General features: G+C 41.4%; 1 protein-coding gene across 1 annotated transcript in view; it reads right to left on the reverse strand.

Moving 5' to 3' along the window:
• Positions 1-27680, reverse strand: part of dip2bb (disco-interacting protein 2 homolog Bb) — a 38311-nt gene that overhangs the window by 3228 nt on the left and 7403 nt on the right. Inside the window, exons 2-38 of the mRNA XM_054616338.1 lie at positions 19207-19278; positions 18294-18446; positions 14659-14784; positions 14285-14564; positions 14031-14077; positions 13622-13768; positions 12866-12985; positions 11916-12113; positions 11637-11728; positions 11426-11536; positions 11204-11327; positions 10846-10955; positions 10604-10706; positions 10442-10506; positions 10212-10305; positions 10014-10133; positions 9801-9915; positions 9288-9427; positions 8308-8444; positions 8120-8200; positions 7851-7978; positions 7545-7659; positions 7060-7261; positions 6188-6300; positions 5294-5374; positions 5022-5145; positions 4782-4903; positions 4274-4385; positions 3176-3285; positions 1949-2079; positions 1675-1843; positions 1318-1488; positions 1152-1213; positions 912-969; positions 713-787; positions 430-604; positions 106-229 (exon numbers count right to left, since the gene is read on the reverse strand). Of these exons, the coding sequence (XP_054472313.1) occupies positions 106-229; positions 430-604; positions 713-787; positions 912-969; positions 1152-1213; positions 1318-1488; positions 1675-1843; positions 1949-2079; positions 3176-3285; positions 4274-4385; positions 4782-4903; positions 5022-5145; positions 5294-5374; positions 6188-6300; positions 7060-7261; positions 7545-7659; positions 7851-7978; positions 8120-8200; positions 8308-8444; positions 9288-9427; positions 9801-9915; positions 10014-10133; positions 10212-10305; positions 10442-10506; positions 10604-10706; positions 10846-10955; positions 11204-11327; positions 11426-11536; positions 11637-11728; positions 11916-12113; positions 12866-12985; positions 13622-13768; positions 14031-14077; positions 14285-14564; positions 14659-14784; positions 18294-18446; positions 19207-19278 (4507 nt within the window). The remainder of the gene's footprint in view (positions 1-105; positions 230-429; positions 605-712; positions 788-911; positions 970-1151; positions 1214-1317; positions 1489-1674; positions 1844-1948; positions 2080-3175; positions 3286-4273; positions 4386-4781; positions 4904-5021; positions 5146-5293; positions 5375-6187; positions 6301-7059; positions 7262-7544; positions 7660-7850; positions 7979-8119; positions 8201-8307; positions 8445-9287; positions 9428-9800; positions 9916-10013; positions 10134-10211; positions 10306-10441; positions 10507-10603; positions 10707-10845; positions 10956-11203; positions 11328-11425; positions 11537-11636; positions 11729-11915; positions 12114-12865; positions 12986-13621; positions 13769-14030; positions 14078-14284; positions 14565-14658; positions 14785-18293; positions 18447-19206; positions 19279-27680) is intronic.

The raw sequence follows: 27680 nt of genomic DNA on the forward strand, positions 1-27680 counted from the left end.
TGCCATTATAGAACTTTGCATTTGAGCAATGGATATTGCTGTAGTTTCCTGAGAACATTAGTAAAGTGTGGGTCAGGTAGGTATGCATATCAAGACCATTCTCACCTCTCAGCTATACTTCGGTGAGCCCGGGACACTGAGATTTCAATGTCTATCGGGTGGTAGCGCAGCCCTCTAAGCTCCAAGGTCTCATCCAGTGAGCCCACCACAAAGAGAGCATCGTGCCGTTCTGAAAACAAAAACACAGGCAACATAATCCACCCAGAAAAGTATGCAGACAAAGTAGAGAAAGTGTGTGTGCAGCCAAGAGTGTGCTTCCTGTTAAAAGTGTAAATAATCTATTTTGTAATAAACTCATCAAGACTGACTGTATCAGTCCAATCAATTTTGTTTTAAATCTAGACTTGAGCTCCGTCAGGGTCTACTCACCCCCGTTGGCCTCCAACAGCTCAGTCCTCTTCACGAAACCCAAGTATCCCGTCCTGGCCCATAAGGTCTGCGGGTCTCCAAAGCTGAGCTTGGTGTTGAAGTGGTTGGCCTGAAGACTCTCCTCTCCGTAGATGGTGTAGTAGCCACTGGCATTGTGAGGGCTGTTCACCCAGATCTGAGAGAGAGAGACAAACACTGGGTCAGAGCTCGGTTTCAGAAGGAACAAGGCTTAACCCACCGTTTTGTCAAGATGCCGTCATGTTGTGTAGGAAATACATCTCACCTCTCCTAGATGAGAATCACCAAGTGGACCTCTGGTCTCTGGATTTACAATTATCACCCGAACACCTGGCAGTATCTGTAGATGGAGAAAAAATTGTCATAAACTGGTAACATGCACCACATTTAACTTAATAATAATAATAATAATTCATTGAGTTAATCTGTTTCATCCAAGGGTTTACATATGTAAAGCATCTCACCTTGCCAGACTCCATTAGAGGAAGACTCTGAGGGGCTCCTCTCTCCACAAGCCTCACTCTACATAAGAACACGTATACAATCCATTTAAAATCCACACTATATCTGAAACATCAGCTAAAACACAAACTTTACTGTACACTGTACAGCAAGCAATACTTTTTAATTTTAGAAGGCTCCGTTTAGGACACTGGCGTCGTTTACACCTGCCATCTTGGTTGAAATGATCCTTGTGTTCTTACCTGTCATGTCGGAGGGACTTCATGTCTACATAAACTGTACAGGGATCCGGACCAGTGGTGCCCTGTAACACACAAAGAGCAGGTTCACAAAGGTCCCATTGGCTCTCATCTGGGTATAATTCAAAGTGTACTTCTATGTGAAGCTAGATTAAGTTGGTTGGTGTACCTGCATGCCGACGGCCAGGTTAACCCGTGAACCAAAAGCAGTGCTGACAGCTCTGGACGACAGCCCAATGTCCTTAAACAGCTTTGAGAAGGAGTGTGAGAGGGCGAGTCGAGGGCGCTCCTCTGCTATCACCACGCAGCTCCGCACACATGACAGGCTCACCCCACGGGCCTGAAATACACCCACACAAAATGATCAAATCCTTCAGGAATATTATATATCTTTCATACATGATTTCCTCTCTCTCTGTGTGTGTGTGTGTGTGTGTGTGTGTGTGTGTGTGTGTGTGTGTGTGTGTGTGTGTGTGTGTGTGTATATATATATATATATATATATATATATATATATAGTCCTCACCTTGAGTAACTCAGTCTGAGTGCCCAGTCCTTTAGTGCAGAGCTCCATGACGGAGTAGGAGCAGAAGGTATCTCTGATTCGATACTGACTGAGCGTACTCAGCCACAGAGACAGGCAGCTCTCTAACTCGAAGGGAGGAATCAGGACGGATTGGTGACCTGAGTAAACACTAAAAGACAAGAAATGAGGGAGAAAGAGTGGATGAATGGAGGGCGAACACCAAGACAGAGAGAACCTTACTACATAGCATGTACGTATCGTAGGTTTACTGCACCTTGCGAGGCACCACAAGACGAAGCCCAGACCACAGTAAGGGTCCAGGCAGATGGCTATTTGGCGAGAAGAGTACAGTTCACACTGCAGCTTTACAGAGCGACAGATTGCACTGACGGCTGCATGAGAGATCTGTAACAAACAGGAAGACAAATTAGATAATCAAAGTAAAATGTCCCACTTACGCCAATGCATAACCAGGAATTATTTTCTAACGTACTTCTTTCTGTCAATCAGGCTTACTTTCTACTACTTTGTTAAGTCTTTTACATGCTTCAGTAGAACAGCTTTTCCAATGCAACATAGCATATAGGGTGAAACTATATAACATTCAATTGAGGTAAATGTAATTTAAGACAATTCAATTGTCTGGCAAAGGTCAATAAACATTAGTTCAGGAAAGAGGTCGATCCAGGCAGGCTGTACAATAGATGACTGACTGGTCGCTCTATCACTCTATCGCTTAGCAACGACAGCTCCTGACTAATAGATCACACCACTTGCTGGGCAAACACTGATCGTTACTGTTTGTTTTAAGAAGAAAAACATGGTGGCAGAAGATATTCAGGATTACATTTCTGCTCATAGCTAAAATATCTTCTCACGTACTGTACAACTGCAGAATTATGTTAAATTGTATGTCTCTACATAAAATGAAGACTGATGGAGTACATAGCGTTTATTTGGTGTGTTTCTGGCCTCTTGGTGAATGTCTAGTCTAATATTCAATCTCTTTTAGCTACATTTTTTGTCTCTACCAACTCCTAAGACAAATATCTGTCTATTTGCTAAGTTCCCCTGCTTGTCTGTAACTGTGTTTGTCTGCCATTTGTTGCCAAGCAAGTAGTGTACAGTGGGTTTTTAGAACTTTTTCCACTCAAGACAGCTTCTGATGCTGAAAGCGCCACTATGAGAGTAAGCCAAAACAGTAAAGGTTTGAGCCATACAGTTAAACAATGAGATTAAACTCAATCTAAATTTCTGTAGAGCCGAGGGTTATCACTGTTGGTTCATCACTACTGGCGATGCTTTTTTATACATTATCATTAGATATACATTGTTTGGAAAGGTTGATTATAGCCACTTTAAGGTGTGGAAAACCCTCATTTGTTTGGTCTCTACACCTTAAAGTATGAGCTCAACAGCTGTATATGTAATATCATCAGGTTATTGGATAAGGATCAAGAGCAAACACTGCAACTTTTGAAGTGAATCTCATTAGTATCACCTTGACCCCAGTGAGCATGCCTGTAGTGGAAACACTGAAGTCCAGATAAGCAATCATCTCTGCTGTGGGCGGCTTATAGACTTGGGGAGGCCGGCGGCGAGGGAGGTCATCTGCAAAAATTGAGAGTGTATGTTTGACAGGGAACAATATAAATATTAAATATATTGAGCACTAATGAAACAAACAATAATGAACCAACCAGATGCATCTTATACTCTCAGTTATTGCTCTCAGATACTAATACTAGATCAAATATCAACCCATTAAAAATGAACCCATTCCAATTAAAATGTTGTTAGGAAGAGTTTGACAGAAGATAACACACACATACTCTAAGGAAAACAAAGTAGACATATAGTATGCATCAAGCACTTATCTACCCACAAGTTTGTCTACCCACATTTTTCTAATAACTGGTGAAAGCACTGCAGAGAAATGCCCCAATTCCTGTTTGTCTTAATTTTGCAAACGGTCCACAATAACTGACATGAACACTTCTGACAGAACTTTGCACTTTATACACAACTGACTTTACACTCGCTGTGACAACTACTACAAGGAACGGATAAGCCTTTTTACTTTGAATTTGACCTATAAGAAAGTCAACTACTGTAAACGTGTATTCTTAAGTCAGGTGTAAAATTATGTCTTATTACAAATACATGAATAATTCACCAAACATCTGTCATGAGACTCTGCACAGCTAGGATTTAGGGTTAAAATATGTGTTAAAGTAAAAACAACTATGGACTGATGGTCAGAGGAAGTGTTTTTTTTTTTCTTTTTCAAATTAATTTGCAACAATTTGGAGTATTAAAAAGTCCTGTTGATAAAAGACCTCATGGTATTCAGATATGGTAAAGTTGGCCTCAGCATGAGCATTTTCACAGAAAACATTTTGACGTGTCACAGTAGGGAAATCACAGGCTTAAATAAAACATTTAATGATAACTTCCATGTAGATGCTTCACACTGTCATGGCTAACTGTGGCAATTATAGAACGGAGCCATAGTTAATGTTTCTAGTAACGCCTGAACTTTTCCAGCTATGAAAAGTCAAAATGTCCCAGAAAAAAGTCCTATCTTTTGGCTTCTTACCTGTGTCAATGATTATTGGCCACGTTTTAATGTTTACAGAAGCAGCAGCCTCTTTGGAGCGCAGAGTCCTCATGAGACTTTGAGTGGTGAGGATACATGCAGCTTTACTGACCTGGTAACAAAACATAAGCATGATTCATTTTAATTGGAGAAGTTGCTACAAATTGCAAATAATGTAGTTTAAACATCCATAAGCACACATACACCAATGCACATAACATGATCCACCTTTCTATAGAGTGACTGGATTTTTGAGGCAATATTGAGACAATATTGATTTTTAAGAATGAACACAAACATTACACAGAACAAACATTTCTGATAGGGATCCCTTAATTTGACCTTTTTAAGAATTTAAGCAGGACATTTCACATTATAATATCTACACATAAGCCACAACTGAAGAGACCCTAATACTGTGATTACATAAATGCACACACATGTAGGTACACAGACACCTATGAGCATGCAATAAGACACGCACATGCGCAATAGAGCACACACTCACATCAATAATCATGCGGACAGTAGGCAGCGTGGCTGCCAGGTTCTGAGGGTGCGGAGGTCTGACGTTTACGGGAACAACTCCAGCGTAAAGACAGCCGTAGAAGGCGGCTATCAAATCAATTCCTGAGAGAAAGATAAGAGGATAAATGGTGGAGTGAAAAAAAGAAGAGAAAACTAACTATAATTAATTGTAAGGGGAGTAATTAGTAGACACAGACAGGAAGCAGGAGTCAGAACCCACCAGGAGGATAGAGCAGAACTACGTTCTCTCCGGTGTTGATGCTGCCTTTCTCAGTGAGCGCTGCAGCTATCTTCTCGGCTCGCTTGTGAAGCTGGACGCAGGTCGCTGTGCTCACTGTGACACCCTGAAGGACAGGAATAACACACAGAGGCAGAAATACAACGTCACCAAAAACACAAGCAGTAATTCATGTAGCAATATCATCAATCTTTGCATCGCAGTCCAAGTATACATAACGTGTTTCTCAGCATATGAACAGATCAGTTTGATACCTTGGCATTAAGAAGAACAAAGAGGACGTGGTCTGCGTCTGTCTGTGCCCTCCACTGTAGAGCCTCCGTCAGATACTGATGCTGAAATAAAAGGAAATAATAATTAGATGTATGTACTGCATATCTGAAGTTGTGCTCTAATAGTCTTCATAAATTATAATTACAAACACAACCATGAAGAGCCTATACAGGGAAGAGTTTAGTGCTGATGGAACATTTTAATACACCTGAATAAAACAAAAAATGTGAGGCTCAGAGACTGCATACCTCAGTACACAGCTGTCTGGCATAAATTATCTCTTGCCAACATGCAAATACTTTACACCACATACTCTGAGCCAATACAGCTCTTAAAATAATGAACAATAACTTCGGATGTGAAATGAACCTTTGCAGTAAAACAAGGGAAAGCTACAGAAGGTGCATATATTACACAGATAATACCAATAAACATGCAAGGCTTTGCTTGTGTCACATTTTAACACAAGCACACAAAAATAAAATCACAATACAAGAATGTGACAAGAATAAACAAAGGCATGGGGAAGATGCCAGAAGAGGGCCATCATTCTTACCATCACAGTGGGCCACATACAGAGCTACGTCCAGAGAATGACGAGAGCAGAAAGAGAGAAGAGTCCAGGTTTTTTCTTGCATCTATAAAACTGAGCTTTGTTTGAGCCTGAACTATTCTTACACTGGTAGTTGAGAGTCTTTTAACTTAACTTTCCACCATTATAATACAATAAGAGCATTGGTACTGATCATGCGTTTCCTGCTGATGCTGAAGGACATGCATTGTCTCTTTAAAAAGTGGGAATGTGTTTGAAGTAATCAGATAAAGAGTTAGTGGGTGTTTGAAAGGGAGAGCTACAGTATTCATGGTCATGCTACCTTCCGGACGAGATCCTGGTCTTCGATCATGCCGAGGTCCCTGCCTGCAGCCTGGGCAATTCTCTTCCCTGCCACCAGGTTGCCCACCATCACGGACGCAGGACCAACACCAACTGCAAGAGAAACCAGGTGTAAAGTGTGAAACATATTTAGTGTGGGAGAGAAAGATAGATAAGAGAGAGAGAAAAGGACATTTTCATCACATTCATCCCATCACATGGATTGTTGCCTACTCATAGGTTAGTTTTTCTGCTCATTTTGTGTGCTTCTTGTTGTCAGTATCTTATGCTGTATTTTTCTTAATGTATGTGTACTAAGTTTGCTTTCTTTTTTGTCCTTTTTTGTTATTTGTTGTTTATCTCCTAAAGTAAGGGGTCCATTGTATAAACCTGAGGCTACTTGACCACTGCTAAGACATTTCAATTTTTTTCATTATCTGGATTTCATGCAGTCTTATGTGAGCAAATACAAAAAAATAAAATAATATTAAGAGGATTGGAAAATAGAAATAATTGTAACACTGCTCATTTCACAATAAAGCACCCACAGAAACCTCACTTGTAATCCTGTCAGAATAAAAAAATAGCTTTAAATATTACTTGTAAAGTAGACATTCTAGACTGCATTAGTATTTTGTGAAACACAGATATTAAATGGTGGCTGTGCTCAAATACTTTGCCACAGTCAGTGGCCAACGTGGCAGAAACATTGCTTTCCTAAATTCAGAAACTGTTATGTGTGTGTTATGTAAAACTACTGACCATGGTCTCATTTCACAAAACACTTCATAACCCTGACTGACTCTCACAGGCGGAACAATCAACAATGTCTCTCATCTTCAAGCTTTCTGTCTGCAGATAAGCGTTGCCTACCGGGCTGTTTCTGGCGGGGCTTGGGCAGGTTGGTGACACACGTATGGGGACACATTAGGATGTTGCAGGGGTGCAGGTTGCCATCTAAGAAGAACTGCTTGGTGTCAGAGATGTGGATGCCACCCAGGGGTGTTTTAGGTAAGGTGTTGGCAGGGACCAGAGCCAGACAGTAGAGGCCAACCTGGTGGATGCTGTCGATGGCCTGCAGAGGACAGTTGTTAACAAAATAACTAATAACACAATTTATTTTTTTTAAAGGCTGAAGGTGACTAAAGAGCTCGGTTGACAGAATGGTGCTTTTGTCTCTATATTACAGACACACTGGATGATAGTGTTATTACCTATCACTTATAAGAAGTGATTTACTGTGCTTTACAAATTGTCATATTTATATACAAAAGAAGATGTGTATATTGTTTCCTGTTACTTTCACAAAAGCTGATTCACAATAAAAGCTTTTGAAAGAAGATGATGAGCTGATTTACCTGAAGCACTCGGCTCATCCACTGGAAGCTGTCCTCTTCGCTGGCGTCTGGCCTCTGCTCCGCCACAATCACTACCCTCTCATCATAAAACACTGTGACTGAAAACACAGCGATCCTAGAAACACAGAAAAAGAGTGTATGGAAGTCTGACATTTATAGACAACGCCACCATTATATTCAGTGATGCCCTGTTTCGGGCTGTGCCTCTCTTGTACCACCAGGTGTCAGTAGTGATAAATTAGGATCCACACTTTACCATATTTCCACTCACACTTTGTATAAAGAGGTATTTAGTGGTCTCCTCACCTCCCACGGTACACGGTCTTGACTGGCTCCACGGCAAGAGCGGTGGCGACCAGGTCATCAGCATTGTGTCGCCGCCCGCTCACCATCAGCAGACCCTCGATCTTCCCCACCACAAAGATCAGACTGCCCTGCACGGAGCGGGAGGATACACAACAGGGTCATTATACTGTAAGTATAGAGACCCATTCAAAGACAGAGAGACAAGGATGGTTTCCAGGACGGCTGAAGTTACAACAGATGTTGTGCTGTAAAGAAACGGTCCTACTTACTGGGCCAACGAACCCCAGGAGTCCTGACCGCACAAATGGTATCTCTCCAATGGGAACTCCATTAGCGTTAACCGGTATCACCTGAACACAACCGCACAGAAATGATGGAAATACACCACAGAAAGAAACAAATTCATTGTTTGATTGTATCTGCAGAGGTGGGTTCTAAATGTATTTTAATTTCATACCTCAAAGGTGTTTTTGGTGACCCCAGGCAGGCCGTAGTACATGTTGCCTCCAGCACGGGAGTTGATTATTATCTCACCTATCTCATCTGTTTTACACAGCTGAGGAGGCCCGTCTGGCTTTACAATGCACATCAGAGCTGGAGACAAACAAAGGCAGCATTCAGACAAGTAATAGACTTAAATAGACATTGCACATTTCAGCCCAGTCTTTTTGACTACATGACCTTTTCCTTCTGGACAATAAAGTTTAATCTTGCTGTTCCTAGAAGCCAAAGACCTTTAATTGCACCATACAAAAATGGTACTCTTCCTCTTGCTATTAGGGTTTCAGGAGAAGAATATACATTTTCTGAGCTGTGTAACATTGGAGGGGTGGAATGTGAACCATATTTTCTTTTGTATTGTATATACGTGCTACGAATACTTTAGAGTGTCAGTATTTCCTGAAATGGTTTGCATGTGTTACAGCTGTGCCTGGCCTGTTACAGTCTTATATCTGGCTTTATGCACATTCGTTAACTTCAGTTTGATCCCCATTGTATTTCATGGTTGTACTTATTGAAGGAACGACCCGGACCACAAAACACAGTAATCAAACACTTCATCACATCATAGAAAACTTGTGACATTTACACAAATTTTAGATAGTTTACAAGGCATATTATTATATTTCCTGCTATGTTGCAATTGGTTTAAATCCATGTAAGCATGTAATAAAAATAAAAATAAAATGTAAGTGTAGGTGTGATTGTGGAAATATCTGAGACTTGACTACATTGGCTGCATCACACCTCTCTTCCACGTGAAAGCAAACAAATATATTTCAAATAAAAGTTATTTTCCATAAAATTCATATTTGCCTATTTAGGGTTACATTTCTGACATACTGGAATTTTTGGCAGCTCTTTCCACAAGCACCAATCTTTAATTTGTTTTTTATGCTGTCCCTTTGACTCATTTATCAGTCCTTCTACCCTTACCTCCAGGCATAACATGCCCCACATCTTGTACAGTCAGGGCGGAGTTCTTGTCCTCTGTGTTGACCCTGATGACGCCGTGGCTCAGGCCGCCCATGGAAAGAATGGCACGGGCTGGGAGGGGTGTGCCCGGTACTCCCGGTCTACGCAGGGGAGAGTTCGATCAATCATGAGCATTTGCATCCATCCCATCTGTTTTTACAGTTAGCCATCTGCCCCACCAACCCATGTACAACACCACATACAACAGTCTACATCTCCATCCACTCTGCTACACCAGCAAAAAATGTATTCAACCTTGAGTGAAGCAGTGTGTGGTGCTCTTTTTTTGTCTTTCATTAATAGTAATGTTCTTTTATGGGCCTTGGATTAAAATGGAGGGCGGGAAGAAGGAAGAAATGGGAGGTAGGTGGAACTAGGGTTTAGAAGAAGGAAGGGGTTTCTATCTTACTTTGTGTTTGTCTTTTTCCTCTAATATAATGCTACACAAAAAGAAAACATTGGTTATGCACATACCTGCGTATAGCCACTGTCATAGCCTCAGGGGAGGTGGCACAGGGACAGATGACCTCAGGTTTCAGCCCGTGGGACTGAAACAAGTTCAGGAAGGCATCACAGGAAGACACCGACCCTTGACAGGAGGAGATAGGGAATTCAACATATTGTATCTAATTTGTGTGGTTTTAAAAGATCTAGTTTTACAAAGCTGGTGCGTCACAAACCACTCACAGGGGTTAGCACCATCAGCGACAATCAGCATACGTAATGACGCCAGACTGGTGTCTCTCTGGTCCCGATGAGCCATCATGGCCCAGTGTAGATCACGGCACTTCACCAAAGCTATACGAGCTGCAAAAAAAAAAATGTTATGTTAAATATTTATCACATTGTACTTTTAAATGGCTCTACTTCAGCTGAACTACTTACCTTTGTGGAAGTGGACCCTCTGTACCCAGGAAAGAGGACAAGCTTTCATTACTGCATAGGGAACACTGATAGTGTGTATCCTGTTCATCACAGCCTGGAAACAAACAAAACCTCATTAAGCAGATACACACTATCATTTTTCGCATTATAATAAAACCCCACATTCGTTCATTCTACTTAATTTAGTTCTAAAATTACAGAAAGAGTTAAGAGCATCCCCACACACTTACTGTGAGAACTCCATGCCACAGGCCCATGTCCTTTTTAAAGTCCAGGACATTCACCAAAGTCTCCCCTTAACGTGAAGAAAGATAAAAGTTGACTTCAGATTCATAACAACTATGTTGATGAGCAAAGCTTCAGATAATAGACGATGACAAGTCTTCACTCACCCTCACAGTAGTTGCATGCCTGGGTCAGCGCTTGGCAGTGGGTCAACATGGCTACTTTAGACACAGCCACACCCACCACCGTGCCGTCTTTACTCGCCTTGTACTAAACACAGAGAAAACACAAGAGGAACATGTGAATCCTTGTGCAAACATTCCGGTCAGCCAGTTAAACAATATTGTCTCCTTAAAAGCAGTAGCTGGTTAATGCAATCAGCTGGCCGACCACTAAGCAGCTCTGTTACCTCTATATATGAAGGGTCAGTGTTGGCAGTGGGGATATGCGGCTGCCAGTCTTTGGAAGGCTTGGTCAGGTATTTTGAGTCTGTCACCACCCACTTTAGTCGAGGCCAGCCTATCAGAGAAAGGCATCAGTGAAGTCAAGTAAAATCAAGGGGACTTACATTATACTTCAGGGTATAAAGAAAGGGATTCATTTCAAAATGTTATACAATCATTTTGAGATCATGGATGGCTGAAATTCATCGACACTTATTAATTAAAACACACAGTACATTACATGCCAAACAGTCTGAAGGTGACCTGAGGTTTAGCCATTGCATGTTTTACAGCAACATTTAATAAGATAAAATAAGAGATGACCTTTAAACTGCAGTATTTCCCCCGTGGGTGTCTTGGGTAAACCCTTCAGACAGATCTCACTGGTCAGAGCCAGACCGACACCACAGCTACCAAGCAGAAACCCCACCTGGCAGATACCTGCGTCCTAAAAACACCACACACACAAACAAAAACACATTCATGGTTAAACAGAAAAAACTATGTCTGTACTCACAAAATGTACATGTTTGATGTATTTCTTACTTTGCGAGACAGTGGTACTTCAATAGGTACAGGTATAACTTCAGCGAGGAGGCAGCCGTAGAAGGCCACCCAGAACATACCAGGGTCACTGTTGGGGAACACCAGCGCCACCTACCAAGACATTAAACTTTGCATTCAGCACCTTGTTGCTGCAAAACATTGTATATCTTTGTGCTTCTTTTTGTGTGTATTGTGTGTCAGCTGTTTTCACCTTGTCTCCAGGTTTGAGGATTTGCTCGTTCTTGGTGCCCAGCTTGTTCAGGAGGGTGTACGCCAGCTTCACACTGCGACTCCACAGCTTCCCTAACACAGACAGAAGGTGGAGCGGGGAGGAGGTTAGTTCGGAAGGGAGGTTGTCTTACCACTGCCAAAAGAAATCTCATGTCACAGAGTACACACATCTCTCTATTGTCAAAATGAGCTCTTCACAGGAACTCATAAGAAATAGCTTTCTACACAGCAGTAGTAGATTACCAGTCTTGTTTCTCACCGTATGTCAGTGTATATAGCGGTTTGCCCGTGATGTCAAGAGCGGTGAGGGCGGGGCTCTTTCCCTGAGTGGCCCCCCAACGGGCCAACGCTGCCTGCAGGGCTGGGGGCCAGTTACTGACCACTCCCAAAGGCTCCCCTTTCACCGGGATGATCTGACGGCCCTCCGGCTTGGGTGTGTTTGGGTCTGGTTGGGGAACTGTGAGAGAGACAACAGAACGTGTATGTGACAGATTAATGAGGTCGATCAAGAATGCCACCAGGATAAAATGCAGTTCATACATCAATGCTGGCTTTTACTCTAAGTAGGTTTCACTGATTAAGCCTATTGATTGGTTTTATCTTTCCTCTGTCTTCCCTAATCTGTCTTCTTCTCTGTTGTTTCAATTGTCAAAAAAAAAAAAAATGATTCAAACAATTTAATAACCAGGTCTTCAGATCACAACAAACTGTAATGATAATTTGTGGAAACATAAATAATTTCATTCAAAATTGTACTTTCGGAAAGCCACTGTGTCTATAATGCATTATAAACATTCTTATAATGTGTGATAATGGGCTTATAGCACTAAAAAGTTATAGTCTCATAAATATGCATAATGCTTAAAACAAGAATCATGTCAAGTTTCAAAGTACTGAATTTGTACTTCAACCCAAAAGTTGAACATATCAATGGGTAATAATTGATCTATAAAGCATTAGTATACAATTTATTGTATATTAATAAAGCCATTTGTTACAATTTATAAACACTTAATAAGTGTTGACTTGTCAGTTATACCCCAAATATATTTTTTAAATATAGTGATATCCTTGCAAGTAATTGAAACTCAGATCGTAATATGATGTTGTATATTTTTTAAATAAATACAACCTTCAAAATCACTTGATTGGAAATTTAAGTAGCCACTTGTGAACACTGTCGTCGAAGTCTCTCATGAAGATGCGTACCTTCTACGATCTCCTCGGCGTCATCAGTGAAGAACTCGCTGAGAGGGGGCCTCTTGGGCCTCTTCAGGGTGTTGAGCAGCTGCTGGATCTTAGTGGACACTCTGCTGTTCACAGGAACTCCTACAAGGTGGATGAAGGTGGAGAGGGACAGTGGCAGCATAAACACACAGTCACTCACACAACGGCTGAAACATCCAGTGACACAACACTACATGTCTTAACGTCTTACCATCTCATTGTCTGCTGCTCTTCATCCCATTACACAAGAGAATGTATTCTTTAGTTAAGATTGAATTGATAATAAAATCTTTTCATATCTTTTGGGAATGAAAAGCAGCATACATAGGAGGCAACAATACAAGGAAAACACAGAGTTCGGGTAAAGGCTGTTTTTTTGGTTTGGGATCACACGTGAGGATTCATTCTGTGGGCGGATGTTGATTTTGTGGCATTTATTTTGATAATCATTCATTAAAAACAAGGGGGGAGAGTGAGGGAAAAACAGCAGACAGGAAGGCTACAGACATTATACATTAAGGTGTTTCCTTACTCTGGATATTACCTCTTCCTATCAGGCAGTCAAATAACAAGTGACAGAGTAGAGAAAGATCAAGAAGAAAAGAAAGCAGTTAAGTCTGATTATTGATATGTCATGGTTGGCGGTCAATGTTTATTTCAAAGAGAGATTTATGAGTGGAGTCACACACAAACTCCCGCAAAGACACACAAACAAATTATATGAGGTGTAGTCGTTACCATCCGCAGTCTCCATCATGCTTGAGCGGCTCTGTCCGCGGCTCATCCCTCGTACCACGGCGTTGGAGGGCAGGTCGACCCGTGGGCCTCTGGATGGGGGGGCCACAGCTGTCACATCTGGAGGGGGGGCACTGTTTTCTGAGAGGACTGCAGGTGAAGCGAGGGAGGACAGTCTGAATGAGCCATCCTAAAGTTTCTGCTCGCTTTCTAATAACAATACCAGGCACAGGATAGTGTCGGTATAATACCAAGCAAATTTTAAATTCAGTCAAAATTTTAAGATATTGGTGTTTTGAATGTATAATTTTCAAAAATCAGTGAAACAGCCGCTTAATGTGTTATTAACTCATACTAACAACAGATTTGGTGTTGATGAACATCTTAGTCATAAATTAGCAGAGCGTCTCACCAATGCGACTATGAGCCAGCATGTCCATCACAACAGTGTGGGCCGATGGCTGAGACTGGTGCTTAGGCTGGTGCTGAGGCTGCGACTGGTGCTGCGGCTGGGGCTGCGGCTGCGGCTGCGGCTGGGGCGGCTGGGGCTGCGGCTGCGGCTGCGGCTGGGGCTGCGGCTGGGGCTGCGGCTGGGGCTGCGGCTGGTGCTGCGGCTGGTGCTGCGGCTGGTGCTGTGGCTGGTGCTGCGGTTGGTGGTGAGGCTGGTGCTGAGGCTGGTGCTGCGGTTGGTGGTGAGGCTGATACAGAGGTTGGTACTGCGGCTTGTACTGAGGCTGAGGCTGAGACTTAGGGTGGCTCTGAGGCTGCGGCTTGGCCTCTCCGTGGGACAAGGTGGAGGAGGCCGAGGAGGATGTGGAGGAGCCCTGGACGGTGCGGTTGATCCAAGAGTCCGGGCTCTGCAGGTTGGGATGGACCACAGGCGGAGGAGGGAGCATCGATGACTGCCTGCGCACAGCCGTTTCATCTTCAGATCCTGATGAAGAGTCTTAGAGCAAAAGAAAAGAGTCCAAAGAATAAATATTTAGCTTAATGTCAATAATTGTTACGACAGAGCAGGAGGACGCTCCTTCCTGTCCTACCTGGTGGTGTGCGGGTATTGATGGGAGACTGGACATAAGTGGAGCGTCGTTTGGTAGGCATGGGCAGTGCCATCTTCTCCTCCTTATGTTTAGCCAGGGCAGCTTGTACTGCCTCAGTATGGATATCTGCACGGACAGAAAACAAAACACACTTTCTGTTGGGAATAGTTGCTTTGGATCTGAATCAAAGCAAAGAAACAACGAAGAAAACAATGAAAACAGCTCATGAACTAAGTTATCAGCAGCCAGTTTGCCCACATCACATGGTCTGTGATAAGTGACTCTAAAAATGCATACATTTTCCTAACTGCTGCTTGAATAGTGTTATGATTTCATTTTAATTGTGCTGTGATCCTACAGAGCACAGAAACCACAGCCTGAAAACTAAGTTTAGATACTTTTGGGGAAAAGTTCCTGCTGGCAAAAAAGTCTAAAAGGTGCCAAGCATTGCCAAAATAATAGTTAATGTATAGATGTGAACTTTTTGTAAAAGTATTTTGTACAAAAAAAAATCTGTTTGTGATAAGAAGAAAAAGTTATATTATTTTTGCTATAAAAAAAATCTAATTAAAGAATCCAAGAAGGAAAAATCACTGGTTACTCTTTTCTCAGCTCATAGACACATCAACCTATGAATACTTGAGATGAAACATCACTTTAATCAAAAATGATTACAAGTAAGTGAATGTGTTCACCCCTGTCTCATTATTTGCCAATCATTTTTGTCAGCAACATTTCAGGTTTGCTTCAGTGAGATATTGTTGACGAAGAAACAGTTAATTAAAATATCAGGAGAAAATCCTAAGAGGATGACTTTGTTTTTCCACTGAAAAAGGAAACCACGAGAGAGAGACAAGCTGTGTTTTAACCCACACACTTGCCTACACACTGTAATAAGTGAAAAGATACTCTCACTTGATGACACCCACGGGCACATTGAAAAGGACCATGTGAACAGCCACACATTCAGACTACGTACAAGACATGTGCAACAAAATCACACATGTATTTACTCAGGGGACACAGTTTCCATTCAACACATTTATTAAACCATCAAGAACAGCTCATCACACAGCAACAGAGGGGCCATAATTACATAACTGGCGTTCTGTTGAACAGATTGCCCGGGAATTAATCATCTTCATGATGTGCCATCGTCCACCCTCACACAGGGGCGTCAGGACAGGCTGACTCCTTACACATGTCTGTCAGGATGAGCGCAGCTCCTTATGATTGGGTAGCTGAAGGCCTTAATCTGGTATCATCTTTCATACATACCTCTTTGGTTTACTATAACAAATACGGACCATGAATGTGTAACTATAGAGGAAGCAGCCTAAAACCAGTTGTATTGCATTTTGGTTAACGCAGTACTGACACTGTTGTTTATTAACTGGAGGAGGCTTTGGGAGGTAATTAAAGTAAGGGTGTTAAACTTTCACTGCAGCCAATAAAATTATGATTGCTTTGATGCTTTAGTATTCCAGTTTCTCGTTGTTGCAGTGTTTTGTCGTTTTCTGTGTTTATGTTGGGTCTCTTTTAAAACTTTTTTTAGCCATTCTAGCAGCCTTGCTATGTATTTGTCTGTCTGTCTGTCTGACTGAAATATCTCAACAATTTTGGCATGTACAAACATTTACAGTTCCCAGAGAATGAATCCTAGACTTCGTTGATCCCCTGACTTTTCATGACTTTTTGTCACTAGCTCCACCATCAGGTCAAATTTGTGTTTATCAGATTCCTCGGATAACAGCCGAAAACACTAATGACATTGCCGTTAACCAGAGCTGTAATTTGTGTTTAGCACATGTTAGCATGCCAAAATGCTTAACCATAATTAAAGTATGTTTGTGAAGCTCAGATTGAAAACATGATATTTATTACACGTGCTTAACATAAGTATGTTAGCATTGTCATTGTAAGCTAGTTAGCATGCTGAGGTGAGCATTTAGTTCAAAGCTCTGTGCTTTGCCTCAGTACACAGTGCAGAGCTGCAGAGTGTTTGTGTTGTAGCCTGCTGGTTTGTACTAGCAAAGTCATTTCATTTCAGTGTCTTAACAAATTGCTAATTTATAAGATACAACAAGCTAAAACTAACAGACCTGCAATAAAAACCTACCTATTTGGAGGTTATGATGTTCAGTTTCGTCAAAACTGTTTTAGAGAGGTGTTGATTCAATTTAATGATCATTTTGGGGATGTAGTTTGTGGTGCTGTATTGCTGTTATGCTGACAGGTGTTTCTATTATTTTGTCAACCCAATTTACATCAATTAGGGTAGGCTAAATAATAGAAATACCTATCCCTCTATCCAACCTGAGTGTAAATCTCAATGTCAAAAGTATGCACTTCAAACAGTGCAACAATGAAAGAACAATTGTAGTACTCATGACATCTAAGCAACATCTACTTTCTGATAAAAAAAAACCCCCACAATTAAATTCATCCCCTTTGATAGAGGTAAAAACAAAATGATGATTATTCATGTGTCCGAATTCTCAATTTACTGCTTACCACAGAGTAAACTATAGATTGTATTAGGAGTAGCAAATGAATGGGTGAGGGAAAGATTTTAGAGACTTCACTGATGATTAGAGGCCTTCCTGCTTCCTTTGAAAGCAGCTTTTTGCTTTATCAGAGCACTTTTACTGCACTTGAAACTGTACTACACTGTGAACATAGTAAAATAGAGGGCCCATTATATGGCAAAAGGCTCATCATCCCTCTCGTCCATGGTCTGTGTTCCTCTCCTCCGAGGCGTCACTTGCAGTCTGTCCTACAAATCTTTACTTCTACGCTGCACTTTAAAAGCCCAAGACAATGCTGCACTAATTATATCAGTCCAGTCTGGATATATTAGACCAAACTTCATTTTGCATCTATTTTCTAAGCTCTAATCCTCTCTGCTTTTTTTTTGTTTGTTCTTCCCCAATCTCCTTCTGAATCCTTCAATCAGATAATAAAACATTCTGATAAGATAATCGGTTACTGGTAAGATTTTCTATGACAACAGAGCATCCGGCCTAACAGACTGTAGTTTTGTCAGCCTGTAGCATGTGTTTGTAGCATGCTGGAGTGTGAGGTTGTTTCAGAGAAAAGAGAGTTAATGAAAGAAACAAAGCTTTTTACAGTTTTAACAGACACCAACATCCTCTTCATAATGCTCTGTGCTCTTTCGCCTCAACTCTACAGCTCTGTTTTCCTTTTTCCCTGTCAGCGACGTCATGTTTTCCCCTCCAGATCAGTATCCCCCCTGTTCTCCTCTCACATAGTCAGGCAGTGACATCACAGACTTCACAGACTGCTTTCACAGACTGGGGGTCCTCACTGAGGGGCTTCCCAGCTGCAGGGCTGAGCTGCCGTCCGGCTGTCTCTTTCTTGCACACACAAACACACACGCGCGCACACACACACATACACACCAACACGCATACACACACACCTCTTTAATTGGTCCCTTTGAAACAGCCCAGTGTCTGAGCTTCAAAACAGGCCCGCTTAACTAGTGAAGCTGATGAGGGTTAATGTGAACACTGCAGAGTTATAAGAGGAAACTAGTGTTAATGTCCTCAGTGCATCGCAGGTGTTTCACAAGTGGGAAAAAAGGGAAGTTTTCTTGATGCTGGAGCTCTGACCTGATCTGTAGCGGTCGTCCCTGGTTCCTCCACTGCGATGGGTCTTGCGGGAGCGACGCTCTCGGTAACGGGACGAGCTGGAGGGGGGAGGGGCGTGGCTGGAGGAGGAGCTGGGAGCGGGAGGCTGCCTGTCATTCTGACGGGGAGGCTCAACTGTCAAATAAACACAATAAACATGCATTCATTTATTGTATTATTTACACATAGGGATCTTGCTTATTGTCTTGTTTCTGCAAATTTTTTCTAAAACAATAATATACATAACTTTTACAGGATATCCAATATGGTGTAGGGAATTGATAATGCTTTGATTTTATTTATTATGGAATTTAAATTAAGCTGTGCTGCACATTTTGTATTCTCCTTTCTACCTATCCTGTTCTTATGTAAATTTTATTATTATTATACCTGGTTAGCCAACCATTTGATTCTTCATATAGAGACGAAGCCTCCAGCAGATAGACACATTCTGCATTCAGCTAACAGTTTATTATCATTTGTGCTGCATGCCAGTGGGATGAGGGGAGATTAGCAGAGAGATGGCACCACTAGGAGGCAGCAGTGAGCATTATCAGGTGTGAACATACAACACCATTGCCATTAATAGTAGAGAAACAGCCATTTATATAACATTTACTGCAATCTACATCTAAAATACATTCGCCTCAATTATTCTGGTATGCAATTCTTTTTAAATACCACATTTAAAATGGGAATTACCAGTTATAAAAAGACATGATGTAAAAATATGACAATTTAATGACAGTATGCATGGCCATAAGACACTGTAGATCAACTTAAATCAGATTCATACTAGATAAACTTACTTAAAAGAGAAATGCGATCAGGTTTACGTGCTGGTTTTTTTGTGTTTAACCAGTATAGGGGAAACAAAGAGGTGAAGTGTTTTTACCTGGAGTATGGATGATGTAGGGAGCCAGGAGTTTGGTCCTTTTCTTCTCATAGCCCTTTTGTGTAATATCACCTGTAAAAGATCACAGAGAAGATGAGTTACTTACAGACTGGTCATAATGAGGCAAAGGCAGATTTATATTTGATAGGATTAGAATAAAAATCAGTTTGTTCGTATTGTCTTTTTCCACTCTGCATTACATAACAGGTATCTCTATATGCTTGATAAAATGCTTTTTAAAGAATAAAAAAGGCCATCTGTAAAAATAACTGTAATGCCTTGGTAAGGGCAATAGTTTATTGAGAACACTCCTGGACTGAGCTACCTTTTTATTATGTGTCTGAATGAGGTTTATCATTACATCTTCTAACACAACAATGGTGATAGAGCAACAGTGAGGAGGGAAACAAGTAAAATAAAACTTTGAAAAGGATGAGATGTAAACACAGATGGATGCACACAGTTGTTGCAGTAATCTCCAGAGATGGCTGAGGGCGTCAGAGCTGTGGCTCTCTTCCAGCCTCAAGTATGAGACGAAGAGAAAAACAAAACAGGACTAAATTTGGAAACGTACAGAAGCGTGGGCAAGAGATGGGATGATTCAGAGATGCAGAGAGAAAACAGAAAGGCTCTAAAGCTGAGGGTAAGAAATGTGGGCGACACATGGATAAAACGGGAAAAACGACGATAGCACAGAGGAGGAAGGGACAGAGGTGAGTCACGGTGCATCCGAAGGACAGAAGAGGAGAGATGGTCTCCAGTCAGGAGCGGTAAAAGAGCCAAACGCCCCTCCTGTCCCTCCTGCAGAAAGCCCATCTGCATCTTCCTCCACCCCACCAGACACAACACAGGCCGACTGAGCTTCTCCGCTGGCCCTGAAGCGATGCACTGACTCTTCCAAACTCCAATGCTGTCAGATTTCAGACACACACTAAAAATCCATCTGGAGAGCCTGCACTCACTTTTTCTAACAACTGTATTGGGCAGTAATGATTCATTCAGTATGTCCGCCCGGCCGCTCTCAAACCTCGTCATCATGAAGACACATAACAGTGACTTACAGTATGAATAAGACTGATCAGAAAACAAAATAAGGCGGTCACTGTCTGTGTAAAAATCCCGGGTTGCTTTCACTCTGTATGATATTTGCAGGTGAACACATTTTGGGACCAGCAGGGAGTCTTCTGTAGTTGTATCATCTCCTGGAGATATGAGAGGTAATCCCTGATTAAAATATTATGCTGCTGAGACGCGCAGCGACGGAAGGTTGGATGCCACTGATGTCAACTCTTTGGACACCAGAGATTAGATGAGGATTGTTTTGGCACACAGACACAGGTGAACAACTGCCAAGCACACAATTACATAATAATAATAATAATCAATCCTTTATTAGTCCCACAATGGGGAAATTATTTCTCTGCATTTAACCCATCCCGGAGGAGCAGTGGGCTGCAATGAAGCACCCGGGGAGCAACTTGGGGTTAGGTGTCTCGCTCAAGGACACCTCGGCATGTTGCCGGTAGAGGGGTTTGAACCACCAACCTTGTGGTTACGGGACAAGCGCTCTACCTCATGTGCCACAGCCGCCCATACAGGACAGACATGGGGCTGGGCGTTATAGCTGAAACCTGTTGGGATATTGATAAGAATATATCACAATATTACAAGGATAATTCTGCATTCTTACAACTCGGGTGTTATTGTTGTAGTTTTGGCCAGAAACCACAAGCCGTCACACAATCAGACAATTTAACAGTTTGGACAAGAACAAACCTTCAACTTCAACTTTTAAACCATTATCGATGAGAAGTCCTTAAAGTGTTTGGAATTAGAGAAGATTTTGAATTATCTACAATTTTACAACAACTGGACAAACTCCATCTGCAGAGGAAGACCATGTGATATGATTGAAAGCTACAGAGCAGCTACTAAATGGACCTTGTGATGAAGCAAATCTGAACGTGCACACTATGCCTGTAATAGTCTATATCTCACTGTACAATACATGGCAACTTTAAAGCTTTAATTTGGTTTCAAAACTGTGATGTAAACTGAAATGATGTTTTCCAGGATCTCAGCAATTAAATTGATAATGAGTTCAATTTTATGTTGCTATTAGGATTGATGGTCCAAGTTACAAAAATAAGACCTTAATTGCAATAAACCAGAATGATCTTGTATTATGAGTATGTATATTCAGTTTGTCACCAGATGGTGAATATACACAAATAATATAAATAAATAAAATAAAAAATAAAATAAAATCATATATTCATCAAACAAAAAACACAATTTAGTAGTTTTTAAATACAATTTGCTTGGAATCTTTACTTTTGGAAAACACAAATAGGAAAATAACATAGGATTCCATAATCTTAATACATCTCCACAAAAGACAAAATACAGATCCAACTCTATATTTAAATACTGATTGATCATCTCAGCTTTAATTATAACATATTTACATCAGTCACAGTTCTTCTAGATAGCCCAGCAACATTTCAGCAGACTGCACATCTACTCAGTTAAACCAACTCACTGCTGACAAACTGCAGACAAGCTGACAAAAAATGAGAGTGCTCATGTTTGGGGACATCGCCTGAGAGCCCACTCCAACAAAATATCAACTCTGGGACTTTTCTTTTTTTTTTTTTACATAAAAGGGAAGAAAAGCAAACACTTCCATAAGTAATGCATGAACAGTACAGTTGGCCTCGCTCAGTCACATGATTTATTTTTAGCTCATGTGAACAGGCAGTTTCTCTGCAGATAGATGCACACAGAGAGAGGCAGAGAGAGTTAGAGAGAGAGAGGGGGGGGTGGAGTTGGTGATGGGGGAGGGGCTGTCGTGGCATTAAATGAATCTCAAAGTAATCACTCTTCCATCTGGATGATTTGAAATTCATCTGTTTTTCTATGGTTGCATCATCAGATCCAGGCTCCAGCAGCAGTAGATAACTCTGATTGTAATGCTACACTTTCCGTAACCAGTGTAGCATTACAATCCCAGCACGGCAGGAGTCCTTCTCTCTGTTCTGTGTACTGAAAATTAAGCACAAATTCTGGTGAATCTGTGTTAATGACTGATAGCAATGTGGTTTCCTAAACTGCGACAAGAGTGTGGGAATGAAGCACTGAGTTGTTCATTTTTACTCATTTAGGGGCTGGCTAGTTAGATAGCTAGCATGCTAATTCAACCATAATTTCATGCTACAGTTGCAGAACATAAAAAGCACTTTATGAACTGCTGGGCCCTGTCTACATTGCTTTAAAATGTAGCCAGACTTTACTGTTTTTAACAGGGAATGAAAATGTGGCAAATATGGCGAGTGGATTATCAGAAAAATGAGAAAAGCCTTTTTAATATAATTTTTTTTAGTGCTATATCTTAAATATGAAAAGCGCTTTACAAATGAAACGTATTCTTTTGCAGTAACTCATTTCAAACCTAAGGCGAGAAACTGTTCCTGTCTGCTCACAATTGACACTCAAATGAACAGTCAAAGAGATCTGCTTCAGAGGCAAAGCATGGCTCCGCTAAGGTGATGAGGGCCTCACTCTTTCACCCACTTTCTCACAGTGATCCAATCCTGTCTGTCCTGATGGTGGAGGTCACAATCAAACCATTTCAGTGACGAACGTAACAGTCAGGCTTTGCATGAAGCTGCCACAGCTCTCCTCTTTCGCCTCAGTTTGACAAATGCATTGGTGAAGAAGACTCCTTTACCTCGGAGCGTATGTTTTTTTCCCCCACAATGTGTAGAGAGAAACATCAAAGCTGTGTCTTCTCCCAGCCCTGTGCACACTCACACTCACTAGCCTGAGATTATTTGAATTGCAGCGAGACTGCTCTCTCCTTCTACCCCACAGGCACTCCGTCTGAATAGTAATTAGCTACCGACCTCTATTCTCACTCCTGTTTTTTCCCTCTCCCTCCTCGCATCTCACTCAGCTGCTTTCTCAGGATAACAGTTGAAACACGTGTCGAAGCCTGCTCGCTGAAAATGATCAGACGTTAAAATAGAACAGGGGAAACCAGGGACTTCCAGCTTATATCTCACAGAAAAAAGACACTTTTGACATAGTTTGAAGATAAGATGCCACACAACACTTCTTTAGGCTCCAAATCAGATCCTCCAAAAGTAATAAGTAAGATAAAATCTTGAATCATGGTTATGTGACAGGAAAGAGGCTAAGTTCCAGAGCAAAGAATGACATAAGGGCTGCCTCTGTGTTGCCTATATGAATTCAAGTGTGTTATTTTCATGAAGCGTTAAGAGCTGGTACATTTTATCTGTAGAACAAACACCCTACTGAGACCTTCCCAGCTGCCTCCTCCTACCAGCAGGCCAGAGATCTCCCTCAGCCACAGATCACCCACTCACTGTGTCCATACCACACACCAGCTTTGGTCACAGCTACACGACACACAACACACACCTGAACATGTTTGACATGACTTATTGTTGATCTAAGACAACATAATGCTGTATGAATAAGTATGCATAATATATCTCTCTCTCTCTCACACACACACACACACACACACACACACACACACACACACACACACACACACACACACACACACACACACACACACACACACACACACACACACACACACACACACACATACACACGATCCCTGTGAGGGAGGGTGATGTCATGCTCTCCAGTTTTCAATCTTACGTATAAAGCAGGAAAGCAAAGGAGTGCAGTGAGTTAACTGAAAAGAAGAAGTGACTCAGAAAAAGCCTCTATTCCTCTTACGTCTTTTCCTGCTGAGCTTGCAAAACCAAATCCAGCTATATATTTATTTATTAGAAACAATAGGAGAGTCGACCACCATATAACAAACTGTATTCACTATTAAAGTCATGTTTAGCATATAGTAAAAGTGAGAGGTGGTTTGACTACTTTAAGATCAGTTCTAACATTTGCATATGGTATTATAGGTGGGCGTGTTTGCATGTGTAAACCTGCTGTCTGCTTGTGAACGGGCGAACATCTCAGAGGAGAAGCCAACAGTTCAAAGTACATGTTGTTACGAGAATGTAGGCGTGTCAACAAGAACACCCAGATAAATGTGTGAGTGACATTAGATTGATGGTGTTGACCACATTTATAATTTATGACATCTTTATTAACCCTCTTAGCCTCCATGTTTTAATCTTAACTCTGCTCATGTCACACTTTGGTTCCAGCTCTTATATTTATGATAAAATGTTTGTGGATGAACAGAGAGGTCACATCCCCACGGCACTACACTCCGCCCCCTCCCACCTGCAGTGGCGCAGGTCATTTTTCAACGTAGTGGCCAGATGGGGACACTGAAAATCTTGGAATTGTAATATGCTATTGTAGTATATTAGTGGAATATTATGTAAATTTCAGAGTTAAGGAATCGCATAGTGATATACTTTGGTTTCTTATTTGACGGTTAATATCACTCATTATCTTATGACATAACTAATACCAGCACATTTAACATTTTGAGTTCCACAACTATCCTGTTTTAATATGTTATATCTAAATGTGTATGTGGAAGGCCATTCATTGTTCTTCAAATGAGCTAGTTGTCTTCTTCATAGAAAGACAAAGATACAGCTGTAATTTAGAGTACATTGATTGCAAGGAACAAAACATTTACTGGGAACCATTAGTTTGGTTTACAATTTAAAAGCACCACTCAGAGGCCTCCCTTATCATGCATATGCAACTGACGAGGGGCTGGCAGCCGCCTCCCCCCACCTGGACCACAACAACACCTGTGAGAGAATGCTGTCCATTAACTTCAGTTCAACACTATGATCATGCCCCAAGCTGATCACCCAACTCCGTTACCAGGGCACAACAACAACAACAACAACAACAACAACAACAACAACAACAACAACAACGAAGACTCTGCCTTAGGCTAGTGCACCATACTGCGAACATCTGGCAGCATGGTGCACCAACAACAACCTGGTCATCAACACCAATAAGACCAAAGAGCTCGTCATGGACTCCAGGAAGATCAAAGATTGCAAACATACTCTCATCTGTATCAACGGGACAGAGGATGAGCATGTAGTCAGTTTTAAGTTTTTATGGAGTTTGTCAAGAAGGCTAATGAACTTCTACTCTTCCTAAGGAGACTGAAGAAGGTGCATCTGTCTCGCCCATTCCTCCAGCTGTTTGTTCTGTACATAATAACTACTATTAGTGGAACCTGTACTTACACTCTTGCACTACATATTGTGTAATAATTGCATAAGTCCATTTTATTTATTATGTCTATTACCACGACATTATGTACAATACTTTACTGCTTTTGGCACTACGGCTTTGATGCTGTGTTTCCTTGTCGAAGTACCTGTGAAGTGATAATAAAGTCTATTCTAATCTAATCTAACAAATTTTTCATACAGTAAATTCATAAGGAGAAGATATACCTATATGTTACTCACATAATAAAACTGGCATGACAGGAATTGGTGAGTGAAAGAAGTGGTTTTAAAAAAGCCTAAAGCCCTATTACACACACACACACACACACACACACACACACACACACACACACACACACACACACACACACACACACACACACACACACACACACACACACACACACACACACTTTCTTTGCAGGTCTCAGGTGATTCACTTCCTCTGGAGTAGGAGGCAGGGTGTGGCCTACTCAGGTAACAGAGTGATTCATGTTTCACGCCACACACTTCAACTCCTACAGGTAGCGACAACATCACACACTCACACACACACAAACACAAAAACACACACACACAAACACGCACAAACACAGGCCTGAAGGGCCGGTAGAAGTAATAGCAGGTGATATAAAGCAGGAAAGCAAAGGAGTGCAGTGAGTTAACTGAAAAGAAGAAGTGACTCAGAAAGAGCCTCTATTCCTCTTACTGTCATAAAATATTTCTTCTCTGTCTTTGCAGAGCAGACAGAATTAAAGAGGGCGTGGCTGACACACCTGACACCCTTCACACACACTTCAACACTTAGTGGCAAAGCTGTTACAAAACGCAACATGACACCTACAAGAGCATATTCTCCTGCGGGACTTACACACTGGTATTAAACACTGTGGGTAGGCCATGGCAACTATGTCAACCAAGAGATATGGATATTTCTGAAGCAGAGGAACATTCTGTGTATATTTTTTGTTTTTTAATTCCCATCAACTTACAATACCATGTGACATATCTCTGTTTGGGCAAAAAGGCGTACAGTTCTGCCTGTAAAGCTCCAAAGAGTTTATTGTCTGTCGCTGTCGCTGTGATCTGGTGAGCAGATGCTGCAGTCAAGTCAAGTCATGTCAAGTCAAGTCAATCTGTACAGCCCACTTCCACATACAATGTCTCAGTGTGCTTTATAGGCTCACAATAGCAACGGTTCTTGCCCAACCATTCTATAAAGGCAACGGAAAAACAACTTCAAAAAACCCACAGCACATAAGTAAAAAAATGTAAGAAACATCAAGAGAGGAAATTTAAAGAGGATTCCCTCCTCAAAAAACTGTGGGAATGAACTGCAACAGGATGCAAGATGCAAGGTAACACTTCAAAACGTGGGTTATAATCCAACAATAGGTGAATGAAACAGTAATTACAATATAGTAAAACATTTTAATAAAAATTCAAGTGAGGTCCAGTGAAGTCCAGTTCAGGGTCTGTGGTTGGGGGCACCGTCAAAACTACAGTGGTCCACCTCATCGACTCGATTAAATCATAGAACATCTAAGTTTATCACCAGGATCGATACCATCAGTAGCTTATATTACGACTAGTTCAGTTAATTACTACCTGATCTGAGATACCAAGAAAATACAACATGGTCACATATTTCCTGACTTCATAGGTTGATGAGGTTTCGCCTGGACCTCTTGACCTGCATGCTATGCTTTCTGGGATACCGATGGCTGCAAACAATAAACACGTTGTATTTTTTCTCCAAATTCTGGCCTGAAACACATTTCCCCCTCACATTTGGAGCAATGTTAGGAATACCACATCTTGTCGATGAGTTATGACGGAGTGGCAGAAACCTCATGTTTCCTCTGTAATGGTTTTAACAGCTTAGCAGAGCGTTCAGTTGTATGACTGTATGTGCCTCTCCACCATATGGCCTATTTAATCTGGAAAGGCTTTATGGAGAATTCACAAAGTTAAAGTGTGTGTTTGTGTGTAAGCGGGGGGGTTGGGGGTAGGGCGCTGGGGTCCATGTGATGCTACATGAGGGAACATGAGGTGTAAGTCCATGGTGATGATACAGGCCAGCACCATATGATGAGGGAGGTCTCCCAAAATGCATGAGGAAGCAACTAATGAAAGAGATATTTTTTACAGAAGGAAGCTTTGTAAATCAATTTACAGATAATTAATCATCAACAAATGAAGGCTATGCGATAATTAAATATGATAATTCATTGTCTTCAATGGAATCATATCGTG

Source organism: Anoplopoma fimbria, chromosome 17 (genome assembly GCF_027596085.1).
Source record: "Anoplopoma fimbria isolate UVic2021 breed Golden Eagle Sablefish chromosome 17, Afim_UVic_2022, whole genome shotgun sequence".
Classification (NCBI taxonomy): Eukaryota; Metazoa; Chordata; class Actinopteri; order Perciformes; family Anoplopomatidae; genus Anoplopoma; species Anoplopoma fimbria.